The sequence below is a fragment of the Nannospalax galili genome, unplaced genomic scaffold (genome assembly GCF_000622305.1).
Source record: "Nannospalax galili isolate Female #2095 unplaced genomic scaffold, S.galili_v1.0 scaffold892, whole genome shotgun sequence".
NCBI classification, from domain to species: domain Eukaryota; kingdom Metazoa; phylum Chordata; class Mammalia; order Rodentia; family Spalacidae; genus Nannospalax; species Nannospalax galili.
In genome coordinates, this window is record NW_008333311.1 from 2,423,067 (window position 1) to 2,444,721 (window position 21,655).

General features: G+C 35.6%; 1 protein-coding gene across 2 annotated transcripts in view; it reads left to right on the forward strand.

Annotated features, from left to right (window-relative positions):
• Positions 1–21,655, forward strand: part of LOC103729865 (nck-associated protein 1) — a 79,931-nt gene that overhangs the window by 51,786 nt on the left and 6,490 nt on the right. For both annotated transcript variants that reach the window (XM_029561047.1, XM_029561048.1), the window contains 9 exons: positions 2,983–3,128; positions 5,109–5,241; positions 9,157–9,276; positions 11,695–11,834; positions 13,285–13,416; positions 13,900–14,118; positions 14,309–14,439; positions 14,731–14,828; positions 19,241–19,334. In XM_029561047.1, coding sequence (XP_029416907.1) covers positions 2,983–3,128; positions 5,109–5,241; positions 9,157–9,276; positions 11,695–11,834; positions 13,285–13,416; positions 13,900–14,118; positions 14,309–14,439; positions 14,731–14,828; positions 19,241–19,334 — 1,213 coding nt within the window. The remainder of the gene's footprint in view (positions 1–2,982; positions 3,129–5,108; positions 5,242–9,156; positions 9,277–11,694; positions 11,835–13,284; positions 13,417–13,899; positions 14,119–14,308; positions 14,440–14,730; positions 14,829–19,240; positions 19,335–21,655) is intronic.

Below are 21,655 nucleotides of genomic sequence, written 5' to 3' on the forward strand. Positions count from 1 at the left end.
AACCAGTTGATAAAAATGTTAGGTGTGTATGCTGTGCAGTGCTTTACATAAATCTTTAACACTGCCAGTGTAATACGAAAGCAACTGAAGATAATACATAAACTAAGCCATTTCTGTGTTTCAGTAAAACTTTATTTATAAAAACAAGCCCAACTAGTCTGTAGGCCATGGTTTATCATAATCACCTGATCCAGTGCTTAAAACTTAATTCTTTGAACTGCAGAACTGCATAGTTTTAGACTTCAGTGCAGTCCCTTCATATGTATTTCTCAAGTGCTTTTTAAAAATTAATCCTAAATCCTTGTATTATATACTATAAATTTAACAGTAGAATTTAGCTGTCGTTTAAATATTTTTAGTAAGTATGGCAAGAAGAAAATAGTTACCGTATTTGAGGATTTTATAATCTCTATGGAGACAAAACATAACAAGTTATAAAAAAATAAAAAGCAAATGAATATCTAAAAGACTGAGTTAAGGGATGCCACAGATAGAATATAGTTGTTGGTTAATTACAGTATTATTATAAGGGAAAAAGCTTTTATCAACTTGCAGTTGGTAGAAATAACTTTAGAGAAAAAGCAAGATTTTTCATAGACTTTGACAGATAGTTAGAATTTGAGTATGAAAATAGCTTGTGCAAGAAGATGGCAAAAATGAGTAAAGGAGGAACCAGGCATGGTGGTATATGCCCTTTACGCCCAGGACTCTATAGGCAAAGGCGGGTGGATCTCTCTGAGACTGAGGCCAGCCTGGTCTCCATAGCAGGTTCCAGGCCAGCTGGGGCTACAGGAAGATTCTGTCTCAAAAAGGCAAAAAAATAAGTAAGTAAATAAATAAATGAATATAAAATAAAATAAATAATAAAAAAATTGTACAGGGCTGAGGATATAACTTACTTGGTAGAGTGCTTGCATAGCATGATCTGGCAGTGATCACTTACAGTTGGTTTCATGTTGAAGTAGAAGATGGTTAGTTAGATAAAAGAGTGTGAGAAAAGTAAAGGGTTCTGTTGCTACCAGTAGTAGCTAAAGTAGAGTAAGGCCAGAGGAAGAAGGCTTTGGGAGAATTTTAGTAGCTACTTTGTGCCTTCACTGGAGTCCTATCCAATTTTGATTCTAAAGTTATTTAGACCATTTTCATGTTTCTCTTTTAAGAATTGTCTCCATGTATTATTTATCATTTTCTTCTCTTACTAAGGGATCTCATTCCCTTATATATTACATCAGTCCATTATGCATCTTCCATTTTTCCAAATGCCATCTTTCCTCTGTCTTCTAATTTATTTGGATCATTCCTGTCTTGTACTTTTATTTAAAAATAATTTAAAACACACTTTTCATTCCATTGTTTTCAGTCACTTCAGAATAGTGTTTGGACATTATTTCTTTTGAATCTGTTTTCATAGTTCTATTTAAATTCTATGCTTTTTAAACTGTAGAACTGATTAAAGGTAGTTAAGTCTAATTTGGTTTGGTTTATAATAAATGTTCAGAATATATTTTTACATCAGAAAGTTGTTATCCATATTTATTCCCTCCCTTTAGCAGACAAAAATAACAAAACACAAAACTGCTTTTTCTAAGATGTTGCTATTAGTGAATGGAATTTCATCTACCTAAAGGCTTTTTGCCATTGTAGGATTAGAGATTTGATTTTTATCTTGTGTATAAAAGGATAACTTAGTTTCTTGCTGCTTCATGGGTATTGACAGGACATGGAGCTCCTAGGACAGACACCAAGTACTTGATTTTTCAAAGTACGAGGAGCAGTAGACGTATCAACATGTATGCATCATTTTCTTCAGGTCTCTGAGTCCTGCGGGGGTAGGACAGGAATTTCCAGATAAATGTTATGTATGCAGTGGGTCTGTGTTGCACCTAAGGAGTTATGAGTTTGAAGAACGTTCTATTTTCTCAGCAGTGAGCATGCTTGCCCTTTGTCCAATGAAAACGTTGCTTATCTCTCAATTCTGATAGTTGCAAGTGCAGTAACTTCAGTAGGGAGCCTGAGGAATGAGTGGTTTAGGCCTTGTGTCCTTTGATATCCAGCAAGATGTAGGAAACTCATAAAGGAGTGTCTCCCAACATACAGAACTCTAGTCAGCATCTGTAATTCCTCTGTTGCCCATCATGTCTAGTAATTTCACAAAGTAAACTATTTGAATGACCATCACTGTAGACCAAGCCATCGTAATCCTCTCTGACATATTGTCAACATGGCTTGCTAATAGGTTTCTGCCTCTTTTTTGCTTCCTGGTTACCCCTCCCCACTTTTCGTGTTCCTTCTGTATGCAGCCAACTTTCTAAAATAAGAACTGGCCATTACACAGAGCCTTCAGTGGTTCACTCAAGATTTTGAATTTTTTAGCATGTTACGTAATTTGGTAGACTCTCATCCTTTACCACTTCCCTCTTGTTTGTACATAAACTCTGGTCACTGTGACCAGTATTTCCCTGTAGGCAGCTCTCACTACTCTTTGACCTTCTTAAATGTCCATTATCCACAGATATGATTCTAATACCTGATTTGGCATCCCAGTCATAGAATTTCTTCCCCCTCAAACCTGTCTTGACAGTTTTGGTTGTGTTACCACTTTATTTGTCCAACCCGTTCTTACAGTTTATTTAAAGAAGCCATCAAATTAATATAGTACATTATATTGTCCAGTTTTGTGTGTATGTGTGTAGACACGTGTGGACATCAAAGGACAACCTATGTGAGCCAGTTCTCTCCTTCCACCAGGTGCATCCTAAGGATTGCACTTAGGTCATTAAGCTCGGTGGCATGAACCACCCCCCACCTGCTGAGCTATCGTGCTGCCCCCATTACAGTCAGTGTTTAAAATGATGCTACTGAAGATGCTAAAGTTGCTAATAATTTTAAATACTTTTCAGTAATGGATTTTTTTTCCCCCTGTAGAATAACAAGTCTGTAGTCATTGGTCTTTAAACTACTGTTGGCTTTGGTTGACTTCTACAGGCATACACCAGTGTCTCCAAGGCTTCACTTAGCCTCGCAGACCACCGAGAACTTGGAAAGATGATGAATACAATAATCTTTCATACAAAAATGGTAGATTCCTTGGTGGAAATGTTGGTGGAAACATCAGATCTCTCTATATTTTGGTATGTTGTAATTTTCCTACTTGATTGTTTTGACTTTACCATAGTTCTTAAGACAGTTCAGTTTTCGTCTCTTAATAATAAAGAGAATGATAGGCTTTGATGAAAAACTTTGTAACAAAAAGAAGCTTACCAAATTGGATTTGTGTCTAGTCTTAGTTCTATGTAAGAGGAGCTCTTCTTGATGTAAATTTTGTTTGAAGATAAGAAGCTCAAATTAAGGACACTTGCATATTTATCCTAAGGTGGGTGGGGAGTTGTGGATTGGGGTCAAGGAAAGTAAATGTTACAAATTAAATATCTGGTAACATATGTCATACCTGTCATGTTAGATATTGATGTCAGGATGAAGGGATGACCACTCCCTGTGTGTTTCAGGCTTGACCTCTTATTATACTTAGTGCTGTAGTTTACTTTTCTCCCGTCTTCCTCTCCAGAAGACTTGGTCCTTGAAGGAAGGTTATGCTTTTGTTTTCTTAGTGTCTAACATAGTAGGTATTTAATAAATGTTGGACTGAATGAGATGTATTGGGTCATGGTCAGATGAATAATCACAAGTGTTTAGTAATTAAACTCATGTCACAACTCAGACTGAAGTATTCTGGCTCTGTACTGTATAGTATCACTGCCATTTCCTGCTTCTCGACCTTTGGGAGAGTGAATTGGAGTGCCCTGGTTTATCCCCTTATTTCTAAAATGCTGAGATATCTTAATGGGTGGTGGTGGCGGTTTCTAAGTATTGAGTAGAATCATTATGAAAAGCTTTTTCTTTCTTTTATATTGAAAAGTAACAATCCATAATGATTTTATCAACTTTTTAGGAAGACTTTCATTATTAGTATTGGAGAAGAAATATAAATTATCAGGTATAAAAGGCCTGATTCTCAAAGGAACACATCAGTCCATTCACTTTTTGGGTTTAGATACCCTGCATGATTTTGCAAGAATTTTAAGATTATTTGGAGCCCTCTATTACTGTCTGAGCCAAAGGCTATCCTAGAAAGAAAATGAAACATTTTATGATTAGATGTTTTTTTAGCTATAGAAAAGTTCTTATTGTAAAAGAATGCAGTTGGGGGCTGGAGTGATGGCTCAGTGGTTAAGAACACTGGTTGTTCTTGCAGAAGACCTGGGTTTGAATCCTAGCACCCACATGGCAGCTAACAACTCTCCGTAACTCCAGTTTTAGGGGATCTGACAGCCTCTTCTGACCTCCGTGGACATTGCCTGACATGGGTGCATTTACCTACATGAAGAAAATACACACATACACATAAAATAAAAATAACAACAACAAAAAAATACAATTAGAAATTTCCCCATCCTTTTCTTAGAAATAAAAACACCTTGAAAAAATGTTTAAAATGTGTTATTTTCAGTCATATTTATTCAGTTTTATGCATGTTTTCTTATAGTAGCATTCTGATTTGCATGCCACATCTAAAAGACCTGGTTCCTATTTGTTTTTGTATTACTTTTGAGATTAGTATATTTTATTAACAGTGTTTTTTTCTATTTAGATTTAATATTTAAAGTTTTGATGTAATTTAAAGTTGATAGCATATGATTATTTACTTGGCATTGTTTTTCTCATGGTTCTTAAAATAATAGCAATCCTTATGATTGATAATTCATTATCTTTGATAAAATTTAAAGTTTTGAATGTCATGTGTTCATATTTAAAGATATTGCTTATTATATGTTTAAGTTTTTACTTAAATAGTTTTGTTACAAATAGTATAATATAATATAATGAAACATTGTAATGCAGATAGTATTTGTATTGCTCTGAATGAATTATTGACATGTAAAAGCTACTTTTAGGGTAAATAACTACTCTTAAGGGAATGAATGCAGTCAGTTGGTAACATTCATTCACTTGAATTTCAGTAAAATATATCAGTTACTTTATCGATTTTTTTTTTAATTGTAAACTCAGTTTTCCTACTGTCGCTTTACTTGTCAATTTGTTTACTAATACAGCTTTTATAGTCGTGCTTTTGAGAAGATGTTTCAGCAGTGTTTGGAGTTACCCTCACAGTCACGATACTCAATTGCATTTCCTCTGCTTTGCACTCATTTCATGAGTTGTACACATGAACTGTGTCCTGAAGAGGTAATTTCAATGTTGTGCCGTGGTGTCTGTGATAAAGCTAGATAGAACTAATAGCCAACCAAATGTTTATAAAGACCTAATTAATTTTTCTTCTCACCTACATCACATTTATGTAGGATCAGAAACATGCTTGAGTATATATGTGATAGAGGTATGGTAATTAAAATATGTGATAGAGGTGTGACAATTAAGAATATATGTGGGTTGCCGGATGTGGGGGCACACACCTTTAATCTCAGCACTTGGGAGGCAGAGGCAGGCAGATCTCTGTGAGTTTGAGGCCGGCCTGGTTTACTTAGTGAGTTCCAGGACAGCTGGGGCTACAGTGAGACCCTGTCTCAGAAAAAGACAAAAAAAAAAAATTATATATATATATATATATGGCTCAATAAACGTACACTGGTATCAACCACATTTGTCTTTTAATATAAATGATGCAAAAGGTATTAATATTTATAGATTTATTTGACATATATACAATAATTAAATTTCTGTATTTGCTTTTCATCTCAAACTGTTATTGAAAGGACTTGAAAACTGAATTTATGGATTACTGGAGTAAATAATGGCATATCAAACAAAATCCAGATTTGCTAAAACCTGTGGGACAGATACCTAAACACACAGACACACACACACACACACACACACACACACACACACACACACACACAAGCAAGAAGAGAACTGTCAGGATACTTTGGTGATCCTAAAGTATCTGTCAAAAAATGTACTCAATTAGAAAGCTCTTAACGTACATTGTAGTGGCACTTGATATTTTTTCAGTTTATCAATTTGTTCTAAGACTATTTGTCTTCTCATACATAAGAGGTCTCTGTCAGTGATTAACAAAATGATAACTAAAATGTTTTCTACTGCTATATTTTTTATTTTGTAAATATGAGTGAGGTTCTGCCAATGTCTTCTTGCAAAAATACCATCAACATATAGACTATCTTAGAAAGTAAAGTTACTCAAGAAAAACTAGATCTATGGCACATGAATTCTGTAGTAAATCTTCATGATTGTAGGTATTTAATTGTTGTGGTATAATACAAATTGTATACTTTGAAAGTACAGTGAAATTAAAATACATTTAGCAGATTAATGTTACAGAGTTTTGATATACCTCAATGTCAGGGTCATGGGATAAAAGGTATTTTGGGGAAAAAATGTACTCAATATCAAAAGGTACAAAGTTTTAGTTTGGAGGAACAGTTTCAATAACTGTTGAACTGCATGGGGACACAGTTAATAATGCAGGGCTGGGCATGGTGGTATAGGACTGTAATCCCAACATTGAGGAGGCTATGACAAGAAGATTGCAAGTTCAAGGCCAGTGTAAGCTATATAGCAAGGCCATCTTAGAAAATACTTATAATGTATATTTTAATTTACTAAAGAGAAAATATTTTTAATGTTCTTACTACAAAAATCAAGTTAGTGAAGTGATTGACTTTACAGTGTATGAACAGATCAAAAATGTCAGGATCAGGGGCTGGAGAGATGTCTCAGTGGTTAAGAGCCTGTACTGCTCTTCAGAGGAACTGAGTTCAGTTCCCAGCACCTACTTCAGGCAGCTCACAGTAGCCTGGAACTCCAGCACTGCACTCACATACAGAAACTGATATACACATGTACATATAATTAAATAAAAATTAGAATAGAATATATTTTAAAATTGGCAGGATGCTGCAACAACAGTTTAGGGATAGAGTACTTGCTGGTATGCACAAAGCCCTGGGTTTTATACCCAATACAAAAAAAGAAAAAAAAGAGAGAGAGAGAGAGAATACATTGTATCCCCAAATAGAAAATAATTATCATTTGGCAATCAATAAGGAAATAAGAGGAAAAATGTTTCTGGTGATCTTTAAAATCATATAGTAATCGTTTAGTAAGTGTGGCAAGACTGTATATTTAGAATTAAATAATTTATTTCCTTGTAACTTAGTGTTTACTCTCTTCTTAGAACTGCAGAATATGTTGAAAAGAAATGAGGTAACGTGTCTAGCTTTGGAGTATTCTATGGGAAGAGGACTTTGAGACAGAGATTAGAGCAAAGGAAGCTTTTTGGGAAGTGAGAGACTTGGGTGACATGTTAAGAAACCCAGCCAGGCCTGGTAGCCCATGATTGTAATCACTTCTACCCTGAAAGCTGAGGCAAGAGGATTTCCTGTTTAAAGCCAGGCTGGGCAACTTAGTGAGATCTTGTCTCAAAATTAAAAATGCAAAGAAAGGGTTGAAGATGTAGCTCAGTGGTAGAGTGCTTGCCCAGTTAACATATGTAAGGCCCCGGGTTCAATTCGCAATTCTGCCAAAAAAGAAAAGGAAGGAAGGAAACAAACTCTGAACTGTCTTCTCCCACCCCCACCACAGTTAACCAATATTTGTCTGTCTGCAAATCTCTTTAATTCCTGTTAAAGTTTAAAGGGCACTTTAAATAACATACACTGCTGATAAGACTGGAACAGTTATTTTATAGGTCAAATATTTGTATATTATGTACCTTTCTTTCAGCAGCATAGAAAAACTTTGCAGTCTTTCCATGTGCTTTATGAATATGAATGTACAGAAGGTCAAAGGAGAACATTTTAAATTTATATATATGTAAATATATAGAGAGAGAGAAAGAGGAAAATGTACAGCCTTGTATGTTCAACATTTCAGCTACCTTTAACAAGAAAAATCCACTAAACACTTAGTCTACCAAAACTAAACAAATACAGAGCATTATAGAGATGAGTAGATCTGAGTGAGTTTGTGTGTGCACAAACCTATATATTAATAATATGCTGAAAGTTAGTGTTTCTCCCTGCTGTGTTAAAGAATGCATGTTCACCTTTTTTTTCCTTTTCCTTCCCTTTCCCCAGAAAGTAGGAGAGGGGTGATTTTAGGAATTTTATATGCCTGGTGAATTTATTTTACCAACTTGATTTCTAACACTTTCATTTAGCTGTTTAAGCTCTTTCCTGTTTATGCATTACAGAATTGTGTCAGTATTTATATATTAAATGTAAATTTCAAAGTGAGTTAAGATTGGAAAACTTTAACTTAGATCTGTCTTTGTGCATTAGGTACTTAATTTTTAAATACTAAATAACTAGATCTAGGGCTTGGTGGAATTTGAATAATTAAATGTTTATTGTTTTTGAGATAGAGTTTCAGTCTTGTGATCCTCCTGTCTCAGTTTTCCACATGTTGACATTTCAAATGTGTGCCACATCTGGTGAAATGCATAGTATTTCTATTTTATAGATATTGACCATTGAAGATTTTTTTTTTCTTTTTCTTTTTTTCTTTTTGAGACAGGGTCTGCCTGTAGCCCTAGGTAGCCTGGAAACCATTATGTAGACCAGGCTGGCCTTGAACTCAGAAATCCATCTACCTCTGCCTCCCGAGTGCTAAGATTAAAGGTGCGTGCCACCATGTCCAGCTGAAGATTCCTGTTGATCATAAATTTCATATATAGTTACCAGATATTTATTATTTTATGTATATTTACAAACACAAAGTCATAAGTTAATTGTAATAGATTTTTTAAAAGTCCTATAACTGGGGCTGGAGGGATGGCTCAGCAGTCAAGAACACTGACTATTCTTGCAGAAGACCCAGGTTTGAATCCCAGCACCCACATGGCAGCTAACAACTGTCTGTAACTGCAGTTACAGGGGATCCAACATCCTCTTCTGTCCGCGGGCATTGCACGACATGGGTGCACTTACCTACATGCAGGCAATACATGCATACACATAAAATGAAAACAATAAGTAAAATATTTTTTTAAAAAATTCTGTAACTTCCCTCATCCTTTACTACAAAATAGGATGTTAACATAATTTTCTTTTTATTTAAAGTATTTTAATTTAGCCTATTTTCATGTACTTTTATTATTCCCATCTTTCTGTTTAACAGCGTCATCATATTGGCGATCGTAGTCTTTCTTTATGTAACATGTTCCTGGATGAAATGGCCAAACAAGCTCGAAATCTCATCACTGATATTTGCACAGAACAGTGTACTCTTAGTGACCAGGTAATAATTTAAATTTTCTTACAAGTAGGAAATCTGTGAAGGCCAGAAAATAAACTATTAGCTGTTGCTTCATCTTTTTAAATTCTTTGACTCTCAGTAAAACCTATTTATTTCCTGTTGTCATGAGCTCCATTAACAGAATTTCTTACAGTGTAAAGCTGCAAGACATGTATTTGTGCTCTTTATTCAAGAGACACGTATTGTCTACTTGATTTGGATTTTGTGACATTAGCACTTGATTCCATTATTTTTGTTGTGGTTGCAAAATAGTTCTTTTACCTATATTGGTTGTGATACATTTTCAGAGATTTCTTCATTTGCTTCTACTCAGTGGTATAATTGGTAAAGGAAAGTAAAAAGAAATGCTTGATTCCTTGCTTTTATTTTCTAAGTGATTTATCAATTATATTATTTGAACTCCTAGAATTTAGCAAATTTAATGATTTTTTAAAAATCTATTATATTTCGATATTGAAACTCAGATTGCCTCACCTTTGGCCAGTGGGAGTCCTTAGAGTCACTTGAGAGCCTTCTTGCTATCTTGCATAGTAAGGTGCACTAGCCCTGGGCTGAGGATGTAGCCCAGTGGTAGGTAGAGTACTTGCCTAGTGTACACAAGGCCCTAAGTTCAATCCTGGTTGCTACCAAAACAAACAAACAAATAAATGAAGTGTAAGCATTATCTGTATATACTCTTACTGTTACTTAGACCTGGGATTGGCCATTTCTCTTGGTTTCTTTTAGTGGGAAATTTTAAGACCCAAATATGTATGTTAGTGATGCTTACTGGTCTCTTCTAGGCCTCATGAAGTACTTCACTCCTCATCACTCATGGGGTTCATAATACCACCAATTTGAAATCAGGGCCATAGTTGCGCCCTTCTCCTATTTTACATCTGTATCGTTTTTCTGCATTGAGAATCTGGGTTTCAAGAATGGAGAAGGTGGGGGAAAAAACTTAATTTTTTTTTTTCCCATTTTTCTTTTTCTAAGGAAGGAACTCTGTGACAATACAATTGCAATTCCTTATACATTTCTCTTCACAGTATAATCCACTCTTGTGGCTTTAGGTACTGGATATGTATAATGACTGAATTGCTGTCAATGACCCATTACTGTCGACAGAAACGTGTGAGCCACATATGTAATTTAAAATTTTCTAGGAGTCATGTTAAAATATAAAAATAGGGAAACCTATTCTAAAATAAATATATGTATATTTAACTTAATATATCATTTTAGCATGTAATCATATTACTGATTAAATATTTTAGATTTTTGTACTAAATCTTTCAAATTGTGTATTTTATATTTATAGGACAATTAAATTTGAACAGACATTTTTGAATATACAATAGCTGCATATGGCACATGGCTACCCCTGTACAATTGCATCCCACATCAACCTGTAATGTTCTTTCTTATTTCTTTTTTGCTCGATATGTTCTCTCTCAAACTAAATGGTAATTTCCTAATTTCCTAGTTGTCTTTGCCTACACTCCCCCAACCCTGCCCCATGAATAATATAGCATTATGCTAGAGAAACCTTTGTGTCATTTTTTATTCCTTCTTTATTGTGCATCTAAGTTACCAAATCTTTATCTCAAAAGTCTTTCTCAAATATGGCCACTTTTTAAAGATTTTGTGGCCTTATATTTTACCTTTTTTCACATTTTGGTATGGTTGTCTTTGTTTCATTTTTGTTTTGTTTTGTTTCATTTTGTTTCAGCTATTTCTTCAGTGTTAGAGCTAGCCTTGGAGACTATTACTACTTCTGATTTAAAAGCCTGTCACTGTCTGCAGGATTGCTTGCAATACAAAATCTAACCTCTGGCTTCACACTCAAGAATTCAAGTAGCTAAAACCACTAGTTTGCTCTATACTTTCTGCTGACTACTTAGTGTCTCCCATTAGACTCTGAGCACATTTAGTTCTCTTTTCATAGACTTATTTATTTATTTATTTATTTATTTATTTTTGAGACAGGGTCTCCCTGTAACCCCAGCTGGCTTGGAACTCACTGTGTAGACCAGGCTAGCCTCCATTTCACAGAGATCCACCTGTCTCTGCCTCCTGAGTGCTGAGATAAAAGGCTTGTGCTAACTATAGGCCATTTAAATAATCTAGTGACTGTTATATCTCACTTTGTACTTTCCTGGTATGATTTTCTTTTTCCTTTGAATAATAATGAATAAACCTTGATACATTAATTATCTTTCCTGTGAGTTTTTGCTTTCTGCCAAGCTCTATAGGCTACTTAAGCTAGCGAGGTAAACTCTATTCACATCTCTGTTCTTACTACTAGCATGGTATTTGTTCTGTACTCCAGATTCAGCTGAGGTTTGCTGGACTTATTATACATTCAGAGTATTTGGTATAATAATATAGTATAATATAATGTTCTTATCTTAATTTTAGTTGCTGCCTAAGCATTGTGCCAAAACCATCAGTCAAGCAGTGAATAAGAAGTCAAAAAAACAGACTGGCAAGAAAGGGGAACCTGAAAGGGAAAAACCAGGGGTTGAGAGCATGAGGAAAAACAGGCTGGTAGTGACCAAGTAAGCCATCCATCTTTATTATATCTTTTTATTCTAGTGGAGGTTTCTTTTCTCCCCTGTTGCACTAGTACTAAGACAGTGGTCAGAATTTGTGTAGTCTTTATAATCTAGCCCTTGAAACAAAACCAAACAACAACAAAAAAAAAAAAAAAAAAGAAAACAGCTTTGTAAACTGGTTTAGCTCTTGGTGCTTCATTCTTAAATATAGATTTTTGGATCTTAGAAGATAATGTATTATGTCATTATATTTTTGCCATTGTGACAAAATATCTGTCAAATGCAATTTAAGGAAGAAAGGATTTATTTTGGCTCAGTTTGAGATACAGTCCATCATGGTGGAGACAGCAGAAGCTTGAGGCAGCTGGTCACATTGTATCTACAGTCAGAGAGGAGAGAGGTGAATGCTGATGCTCACCTTAATTTTGTCTTTTTATTCAGTCTCAGATTCCTAGCTCATGGAATGATGCTGCCCAGGATTAGGGTGTGTTTTCCCACCCCAGTTAATCCAGTCTAGAACCTGCCTCACATAAATGCCCAGACGTTTATTTCCCAGGTGATTCCAGATCCAGTCAAGTTGACAGGCAGTTATCAACCATCTCATATGTAATAGACAATGTTTGTCTTGACATACTGAGTGCTAAAGGCCAAGAATCTTTCTAAAATTTTTCTGAGGTAATCTATAATTTTAATTAAAATCAGTAACTGAGAATTTTAGTGTGTGTGATATATTAGAATATATATCATTTCAAAGCATAAATATACTGTTTAGCTCTCAGGGCATTTGTTAACTTACTTGGAAAGCTAAGTGAACAATAATTAGATTTTTTATGTTTAAATGTTCCACTTTTTCCCTAAACTGTACAAGCTATTGCCATTTTATAAACAAAGTTCTGTCTTCCATAAGAAGTTACAGTACCAATAAGAAGTTTTGCTATTGAATTTAGAATAATCACTTCTGGTAACTCAGTATATTTATTATTAGGTAAATGTGGAAATTGAATGGTGCTCTTTTAAAAATTACTCACATGAGTAAGTTAGACCTAAACATTTTGAACTATCAGTTTAATAGTTTAAAAAACAAGCAAACAAACAAACAAAAACATTCTATGGGGCTGGAGAGATGGCTCAGCGGATAAGAGCACTGACTGTTCTTGCAGAAGACCGGGGCTTGAATCCCAGCTTCCATATGGCAGCTAACAACTGTCCATAACTCCAGTTCCAGGGGATCTGACAGCTTCTTCTGACCTCTGTGGGCATTGTACGACATGGGTGCACTTACCTACATGCAGGCAATACATGCATACACATAAAATAAAAATAAAATATTAAAAAAAAATCGTTCTATAGTATTATTTCTAAGTTCTGCTGTTTTTATAAAATTGATTTGGTGTTGCCTATGATGAAGACGCAAACATTTTATTTATCATTTATTTATTACTTTTTTCTTCAGCCTTGATAAATTGCACACTGCACTTTCGGAGTTATGTTTCTCTATAAATTATGTACCAAACATGGTGGTATGGGAGCATACTTTTACTCCACGAGAATATTTGACTTCTCATCTGGAAATCCGCTTTACCAAGTAAGAAAGAGTATAAACTGCTTTTTGTTGTTGTTTCCGTTAATAAGTTTGTTAGGTTAATTATTAATATCTATGGAGTATTTACTTTTATTAAAAAAAGCATGAATAGAACTGGCATAGTATAACCAGTAGTGAGTTGAGAAGTATGAAGAATGGTCTACTGGAAATTACTTGTTAGCCAGACTCTTGTCCCATACTTATTATTAAGAAATGTTTTTTTTGCCAAAATTTTGAATAGTGACCCAGATTTGATTTCCAGCACCCACATGGTAGCTAACAGACATTTGTAATTCCAGTTCCAGGGGATCTGACACCCTCTTCTGGCTCCTGTGGGCATTGCTTGTACATGGTGTACTTCACATTCATACACATAAAATTTAAAAAAAAATTAATTAGTTTTATTGCTTATTTGATATTAGATATTAGAGGTTGATTGGATTGTTTACACAAATGAGAAAATCTTATCTCTTTTATTATCCCCAGATCAATTGTTGGAATGACTATGTATAATCAAGCTACACAGGAAATTGCAAAACCATCAGAGCTTCTAACAAGTGTCAGAGCATATATGACTGTGCTCCAGTCAATAGAAAACTATGTGCAGATTGATATAACAAGAGTGTTTAATAATGTTCTTCTTCAACAAACACAGCATTTAGACAGTCATGGAGAACCAACCATTACAAGTCTATATACAAATTGGTAAGGAGCACATTTAGGAATTTTGAGTATTTGAAAGTTTTGTTTTTTATAATGAACTCCCTAGAAAAATTATTTTATTGGTAAGTGATCATTTATTTTATCAGTCAACTTAAAGCTTATATGTACCATCTATACCATAATAAATTTTTAATCAAGCCACTTCTAGTTATAAATTTACTTTTCTCTTTAGGTATTTGGAAACTTTGTTAAGACAAGTCAGCAATGGCCATATAGCTTATTTTCCTGCAATGAAAGCATTTGTGAATTTACCTACAGAAAATGAATTAACTTTTAACGCAGAGGAATATTCTGACATATCAGGTGAATGATAGTATACCATATTTTAGAGAATAAAGAAAACTTGGTTTGCATGGAAAATTGTTTTGCCTTAAATATTTTGGCTTTCAATTCAGTTGTGACTATTTTCTTTCAATTCAATGCATAATTACACATTATATCTAAGAATTCCATATTTTATGTTTCCTCATTATAGATTTTTCTGAGGATTTTGTATTTATAATTAGTTTGTATGATGGGATATTTTCAATTTGTTAATGTTTCTTAATACATTTGCTTTGTCAAGAATATATAATTAATTACATCCCTTTTCAGAAATGAGATCATTATCTGAACTACTGGGTCCATATGGAATGAAGTTCCTCAGTGAGAGTCTTATGTGGCATATTTCATCTCAAGTTGCTGAACTTAAGGTACACAGTCTTTATCAGTCGTACCTTTTTGTTTCTTTTTTTTCAGTACTGGAATTTGAACCTATGACCTTACACATACAATGCAAGTGTTCTGTCACTGAGCTACATCTCCAGCCCTCTTCTAATTTTTTGTTCTGAAACAAGGTCTTGCTAAGTTCCCTAGGCTGGCCTCGAATCTCCTGCCCCAGCCTCCCAAGTAGCTAATTATAGATGTCTGTATGCTGCCATACATGGCTATAATTGACCTTTTAAACATTAATTCCTGAAAAATATTTCAGGAATATAAAGAACAAACCTAGAATTTTAATTAAATTAACTTGGCTTAGAAATACTAATATGTAAATGAAGTTAAGTGCTTGCAGAGCCTCTCAATGGCATCTTCAGTTATTTCTTGTTTATAAGTGAGAAGAAGAGAGCCTAAGCAGGTGAATTCACTTGGAAAAATTCTGTTGCATTATAATACTTTTTTTGATTGATTAATTTTTTTTTTAATATGTATGAGTGTTTTGCTTGCATCTATGTAACTGTGCCACATGCATGCAGTCAGCCTACAGAGGCCAAAAGTGGGTGACAGATTCCATGGAACTGGAATGACAGATGGTTGTGAACTGCCATTTGGATGTTGGGAACCAAACCCAAGTCCTCTGGAAGAGTACAGTGCTCTTAACCATTGAGCCATCTCCTCACATCTCCTCAGCCCCATGATGCTTTTATTTGAATGGTTATGTTCAGAATTCTAGCCAAAATTATTTGCTCCTGTTTGTACAGATTGTGATATGAACATTTTTAGATTAGTAGGCTTAGTGGTGTGTGTGTGTGTGTGTGTGTGTGTGTGTGTAATTCTAGACATTGACCACAGGGCCAGTAAGTAGGTGTTCTACCTCTAGTCACATACCTAGATTTGTGTGTTTTCTTATTAACATCTTAAATTTCTTAAACTAGGTGAAAAATATCTTATACTGCATAGTGTTTAAATAATGATGTAAAAGGCAATAAGATTTTAGATCACCATTTTCATTCTTTTAGAGATAGTCAGTGCTAAGATGATTTATATTGAATATATATGTATATATATATATAAACTAGATTTTGAAACATTACTGAAACTTTCAGATTTATGAGACTAGAAAAGGCATGTTTTAAAATATTCCTTTTTCTTTGTGAAGTTTTTTGGTGGTTATATGGACCCTGCATATTTTATTTCTCAATCTTTTTATATATATAGTACTGATTAGTAGTTTGTATAATTCTAAATATAGTAATTTGCTGAAAGGCTAGCCAATATATAGAGTAAATTCTCTCAAGCTTATTTAGGTTTTGCTATGGAAGCAAGAAATCAACATGACTAGATATTTTGTGTATTTAAAAAGGAGAGATGCTGGGGGTGTGTGGTGCATATCTTTAGGCAGAGGCAAGTGGATCTCTGAGTTCAAGGCCAGCCTGGTCTACAAAGTGAGTTCCATTGATAAACTGTTACACATCCATTTCTGTCATCTTTTTTTTTCATGTGTATATGTGTGTAGTGTGCATGCCTATGTGTATGTGTGCTCATGTGTGTGGGGTTGCACCTTTTGATGGTACATGTGGAGGCCTGGGTTGATATTAGGAATCTTCCTTGATATCAAGAATCTTCCTCAGCCACTTCCACCTTATTCTCTGAGGGTCTATCAATCAAACCCAGAGCTCACTAATAGTATGTCTCACAAGCCAGCGTGCTCTGGGGAATCCCTAGCTTCACTTTCCAAGGCTTAAATTATAGAGATGTTGCCATACCTATCCAACTTTACTTGGGTTCTGGGGATCTGAACTCTGGTCCTCTTGCTTAACTGTTAAGCCATCTCCCCAGCCCACTTCTAGCTTAAAGGGCTGTCATAAACATTATTCTGCCATCAATTTCTGTAAGATGAACTTTTTTAGATTCTATACATGAATGAGATCATGCAGTGTTTGTCTTTCTGTGTGTAGCTTATTTGACTTAATAAGTCAAATGTAGTGACATTTGGTCCCATATATCTTGCCAAAAATGACATGATTTCATCCTTTTATGACCAAGTAGTTTTCCATTGTATAAATGAGCCATATTTTCTTTATCCATCTGTTAGTTGATGGGCGCTTACTTGCTCCCATTTCTTGGTTGTTGTGAAAATTACTACAGTAAATACAAGAGTGTATATATGTCTCTTTAATATACTGACTTGTGTGTATGTTTGTGTACACTCAGTAGTAGAATTCTTAGATCATACGCTATGTCTATTTTAAATTTCTTATTTTAAAAAATTTTATTTTATGTGTATGAGTATATTGCCTGCATGCATGTAAGTGCATCTATGTCATGCAATGCCTGAGGAGGTCAGAAGAGGGCATGGATTCCCCTTGAACTGGAGTTATGGATGGTTGTTAGCTGCCACATGGGTATTGAGAATTGAACCTGAGTCCTCTGCAAGAGCCAGTACTCTTAACCACTGAGCCACCTCTCCAGTCCCTATTTTTAATTTCTTATAGAAATTAAATCTTCATATTATGTTCCATTACAGCTGTATTAATTTATGTTCTCCTCAACAGTGTGAAAGTATTTTCTCTACATTTACTATCTTTGTTTTTGAGGTAGGATCCTCTAGCTGGCTTGGAACTTGCTGTGTAGACTGGGTTGGCCTTGCTATTTCAGAGAACCACCTGCCTCTGCCTCCTGAGTGCTAGGATTAAAGGTGTGAGCCACCATGCCCAACCTAACTTTCGTATTTTCTATGGTAATTATTCTACTTGAAGTGAGGTGATATTTCATTATGGATTTTGTTGTGTTTCTGTTTTTAAGACAGGATCTCACTGTGTAGCCCAGGCTGGTCTGGAACTGGAACTCAAGCCCAGACTGGCCTCAGACTCATGGCCCTCCTGCCTCTACCTCCCAAGGACTGGGATTACTTAGCTCTAGGTTTGATTTTCATTTGTGTTTCCCTAATAATTACTGATGAGCATTTTTCCCCATATTGGTCCACAATTCTTTGGAGAATTCTATAGTTAGATCTATTGCCTTTTTAAAGACAGGGCCTCATGAAGCTCAGGCTGGTCTTGAGGTCACTATATTGCCTAGAATGACCATGAACTCCTGATCTTCCTGCCTCTACCTCCCAAGTGCTTGGGTTACAGGTATGAGCTTCTACACCCAGTTTATGTGGTGCTGTGGATTGAACCCAGGGCTTTGTGTATGCAAGGCAAATACTTTACCAACAGAGCTATATCCTTAGCCATATTGCCTATTTTTAATTAGATTTTTTTATTGTTTTGCTCTTCAGGCATTTCTTTATATATTCTGGATATTAACTCCTTGCCAGATAAAACGCGCATGCACGCATGCATGCACGCACTCTTGCACATGTTTGGAAATGCTCCACAGGTGATTATGCATGTGAAATTCTGAGAATCATGGGAAGTGAAAAGTGAAGAATATTCTAACTTAAAAGAACTTTGTGGGGCTGGAGAGATAGCTCAGCAGCTAAGAACACTGACTGTTCTTGCAGAAGACCCAGGTTCAAATCCTAGCACCCACATGGCAGCTATTAACTATCCGTAATTCTAGTTCCAGGGGATCTGACAGTCTCTTCTGTCCTGTGGGCATTGCATGACATGGGTGCACTTACCTGCATGCAGGCACTACATGCATACACATAAAATAAAAATAATAAATAAAATATTAAAAAAAAAAAAACTTTGTAAGAGCCGTGCATGGTGGTGCACACTTTTAATCCCAGCACCCTGGAGGCAGAGGCAGGGGGATCTCTGTGAGTTTGAGGCCTGCCTGGTCTCCATAGTGAATCCAGGCCAGCTGTGACTGCAGGGAGACTTTGTCTCAAAAAAACTCAAAGAAAAAAAGAACTTTGTATAGATCAGAAATTAATAAATTCCTCTGAATTATGAAAGAGTGAGGGAATCCTGATAGTGACAAACTTAATTTTAAAGGCATGGAGTACAGGTATCAGGGTCACATTTCAAGCGCTACACTCCCCAGAAGTCATTCTCACTCTGATCGTGTTTGTTATTGTCTAAAGATCCACTGGCCTCTGCGGCCTGCTTTGACTTCTCAATTGAAGTTCTTTGAATTTCAGTTGGACTACACTGCTCTCCTTATCCACTTTAGTATTCACTTTCCATTATTCATGCTGTTCTCTGTGTAAGCAAAGACCATCTTTATTCTTACTACTTATCTCTGCTGTTTCCTGATCTCTTGAATTTGAAAACTGAAGAAAGACATTTACCTTATGTAAATAATTTTGAGAGTCAAAAGAACAAAAATATATAGCGTAGAACATCTGGACTTCATGAATTTTAGTTATTTTCCAGATTATAATTTGCAAGCGTGCTCTTATCTCATTAACACAAACATCTGTGCCTGATGTAGGATCTTTCTTTCTTTTTAGAAACTTGTGGTGGAGAATGTTGATGTGCTAACACAAATGAGGACCAGCTTTGACAAGCCAGACCAGATGGCCGCACTCTTTAAAAGACTATCATGTGGGTAACTCATCAGACTTCTTATAAACATTCAAAAGATCTATTACTCAGTACTTCAATCCAAAATTTCTAACATAAATGCAAGCTTCAAACTATGAAAAGTACCTTCAGCAGATGAAGAGAATTAGAAAAATTTTAGAGTCAAAGGATCTTTTCAGCACATATCTTTGGAATTTTTTGACCATATTTTTAATGTATCAGTTGTATAAGGAATATTGTCATCAATAAGCCTATTAAATTTAATCCAGTAATCTGTTAATTTAGACTAAAAAACAAATAGTTAACTTTTGAGTGTGTAATTTTCCAAAAATCAACTTTACTAAATTATAACTTGTGTATAATAAAACACAGATTTAGTAAAGAATGTGGTAGGTATTGACATATGTATCTTTGTAGCCACTGCTACCTTCAGCACGTCTGTTGTGTTTCCTCTTGCCTCTGGCTGGTCTCCTGCCTCCTCTCTCAGACTGAGCCACTGATGTCATGTTCATCACTACAGATTAAATCTGTGTCTGGCTTCTTTCATTGGCATGTTTTTGAGATTCACCCATCTGTCTTATTTATTGAATCAACAAAACCCCCCCCCTTTTTTTTTCTTGCTAACTAGTATTCTGTTCCATGAAAACCTGAGCCTGTACCTTTTTTTTTTTCTAAATAATTTATTGAGAATGTCATACATACATATAAGGTGTTTTGATCAAATCCATGCCCACTCCCTCCCCTCCAACTCCTCCCATATGCCCCACCACTTTTTTCTGATAACTTCATGTATTCTTCTTTTATTATTTTTTTATGGGGCTTTTGGCTTCTTTAATATTCCCCCCTCTAAAAAGGTAACCCTAAAATCTTTTAAGGATTAGGTAAAAGCTCCCAAATACTTTCAACATTTTTGGCCTTTGGAATGGAGTATGTTGCTAAGAGGCCCAAGGACATTTTGAGTTTTAGCCAAAAACCTGGCTACTTTTCATTGGGGTCTTTTTATCCTAACTGCCTAGCCAATTACTACCTCCTATTCTTATCACACAGTCCTCTGAAGAGGTTACCCAAATTGCCGATAGGGAATCGGGACACAGACTGCTCTGGCTTCTTCCATGCTGAACAGAGACACAGGGTGAGACAATTGGAGTACCCCATCAGTGGGTCTATCTAAAAGACTCCCAAATTGCATAACTGTTACATCTAAGGGGAAAGAAAAGTCCTTGAATCATGAATAGGAGATGTGAAGAGGTAAAGGCAAGAGTAATTAGCATTACAAGTTCTAGATAGGGAACTAGAAAAAAGTCAGAACAGGGCAGCTTTCAAAAGTTCATATGAGAGTCCATTGGAGAGTCCACTGCCTTTCTTGACAAGGGCTTCCAAAGGCATCCCTCTATTGGATTCCTCCTCTTTTTTGCTAGTTCTTCCAAGGCTGAACTCTAGAGTGATGGATTCAGGATTTGTTTTCAGGTATTTTGATAGTTGTTGGAGTATTTAGAATCAGTGTCAGTTTCCTATCAAAGGCTTCTAGATAGGGGGAGAAAACAAATTTATCCATCATTTTAGAACAATAGCAGATTGTCTCCCTTAGCTACAGGTGGGCACTACAGTATTGCATTGGGCCACCCTGGCCAACAACTCAAAGGAAGGTATTTCCTGTCTGGCATTGTTTCTTGTTATGTAGCCTTCAGCTATACACATGGACTCTTAAAGAATTGTATTGATCCCTTTAATCTTTGGTTATACCTTCCATTTGGGTATTTAAGACCATACAGTTGACCCAAATAAATCAATTTAATTTTACACTTAAGGTCATTTGAGGATCTGTTCCTCGGGGGTCACATGGGCTTGGGAGGAGCCCCTGGCTCCTTTCTTTTACCAGTTCCATCTATGTGAAGATAAGTCAAAGGTCCTGCTCAACCATGTCTGGCTTCACTTGGAAGCATGAATGAGATGTTTCCTCTGAGTTGACCCCTCCTCTTTGTAGACTGAACACTGGTTCAAGTCCATCTTGTGGGGTCTCCATGGCCTCCCTCAAAAAGAGGACAGGTGACTCACCACAGTTACAGGACATTTTGAGAGATGTTTTATAGTCCCCTGGAACTTAATCGAACCTGGAGGGTAAGGGGCAAAAACTGTCCTATAAGTCCCTCTGACCAGATTAGTATAGGCTTCAAAGTATGGCTTTTAAGCATCCAATAAGGTTAGTTCCACCAGTCTGGTACTTTTAATTACCATGTGCTATGTAGATAAAGCTTGGATAAAAAACCACAAGTGTTCTCAGATAAACCTTGACTAGATACATATTTTGTTCCTTAAACTAGTTGACTAAACTATGACCTTAG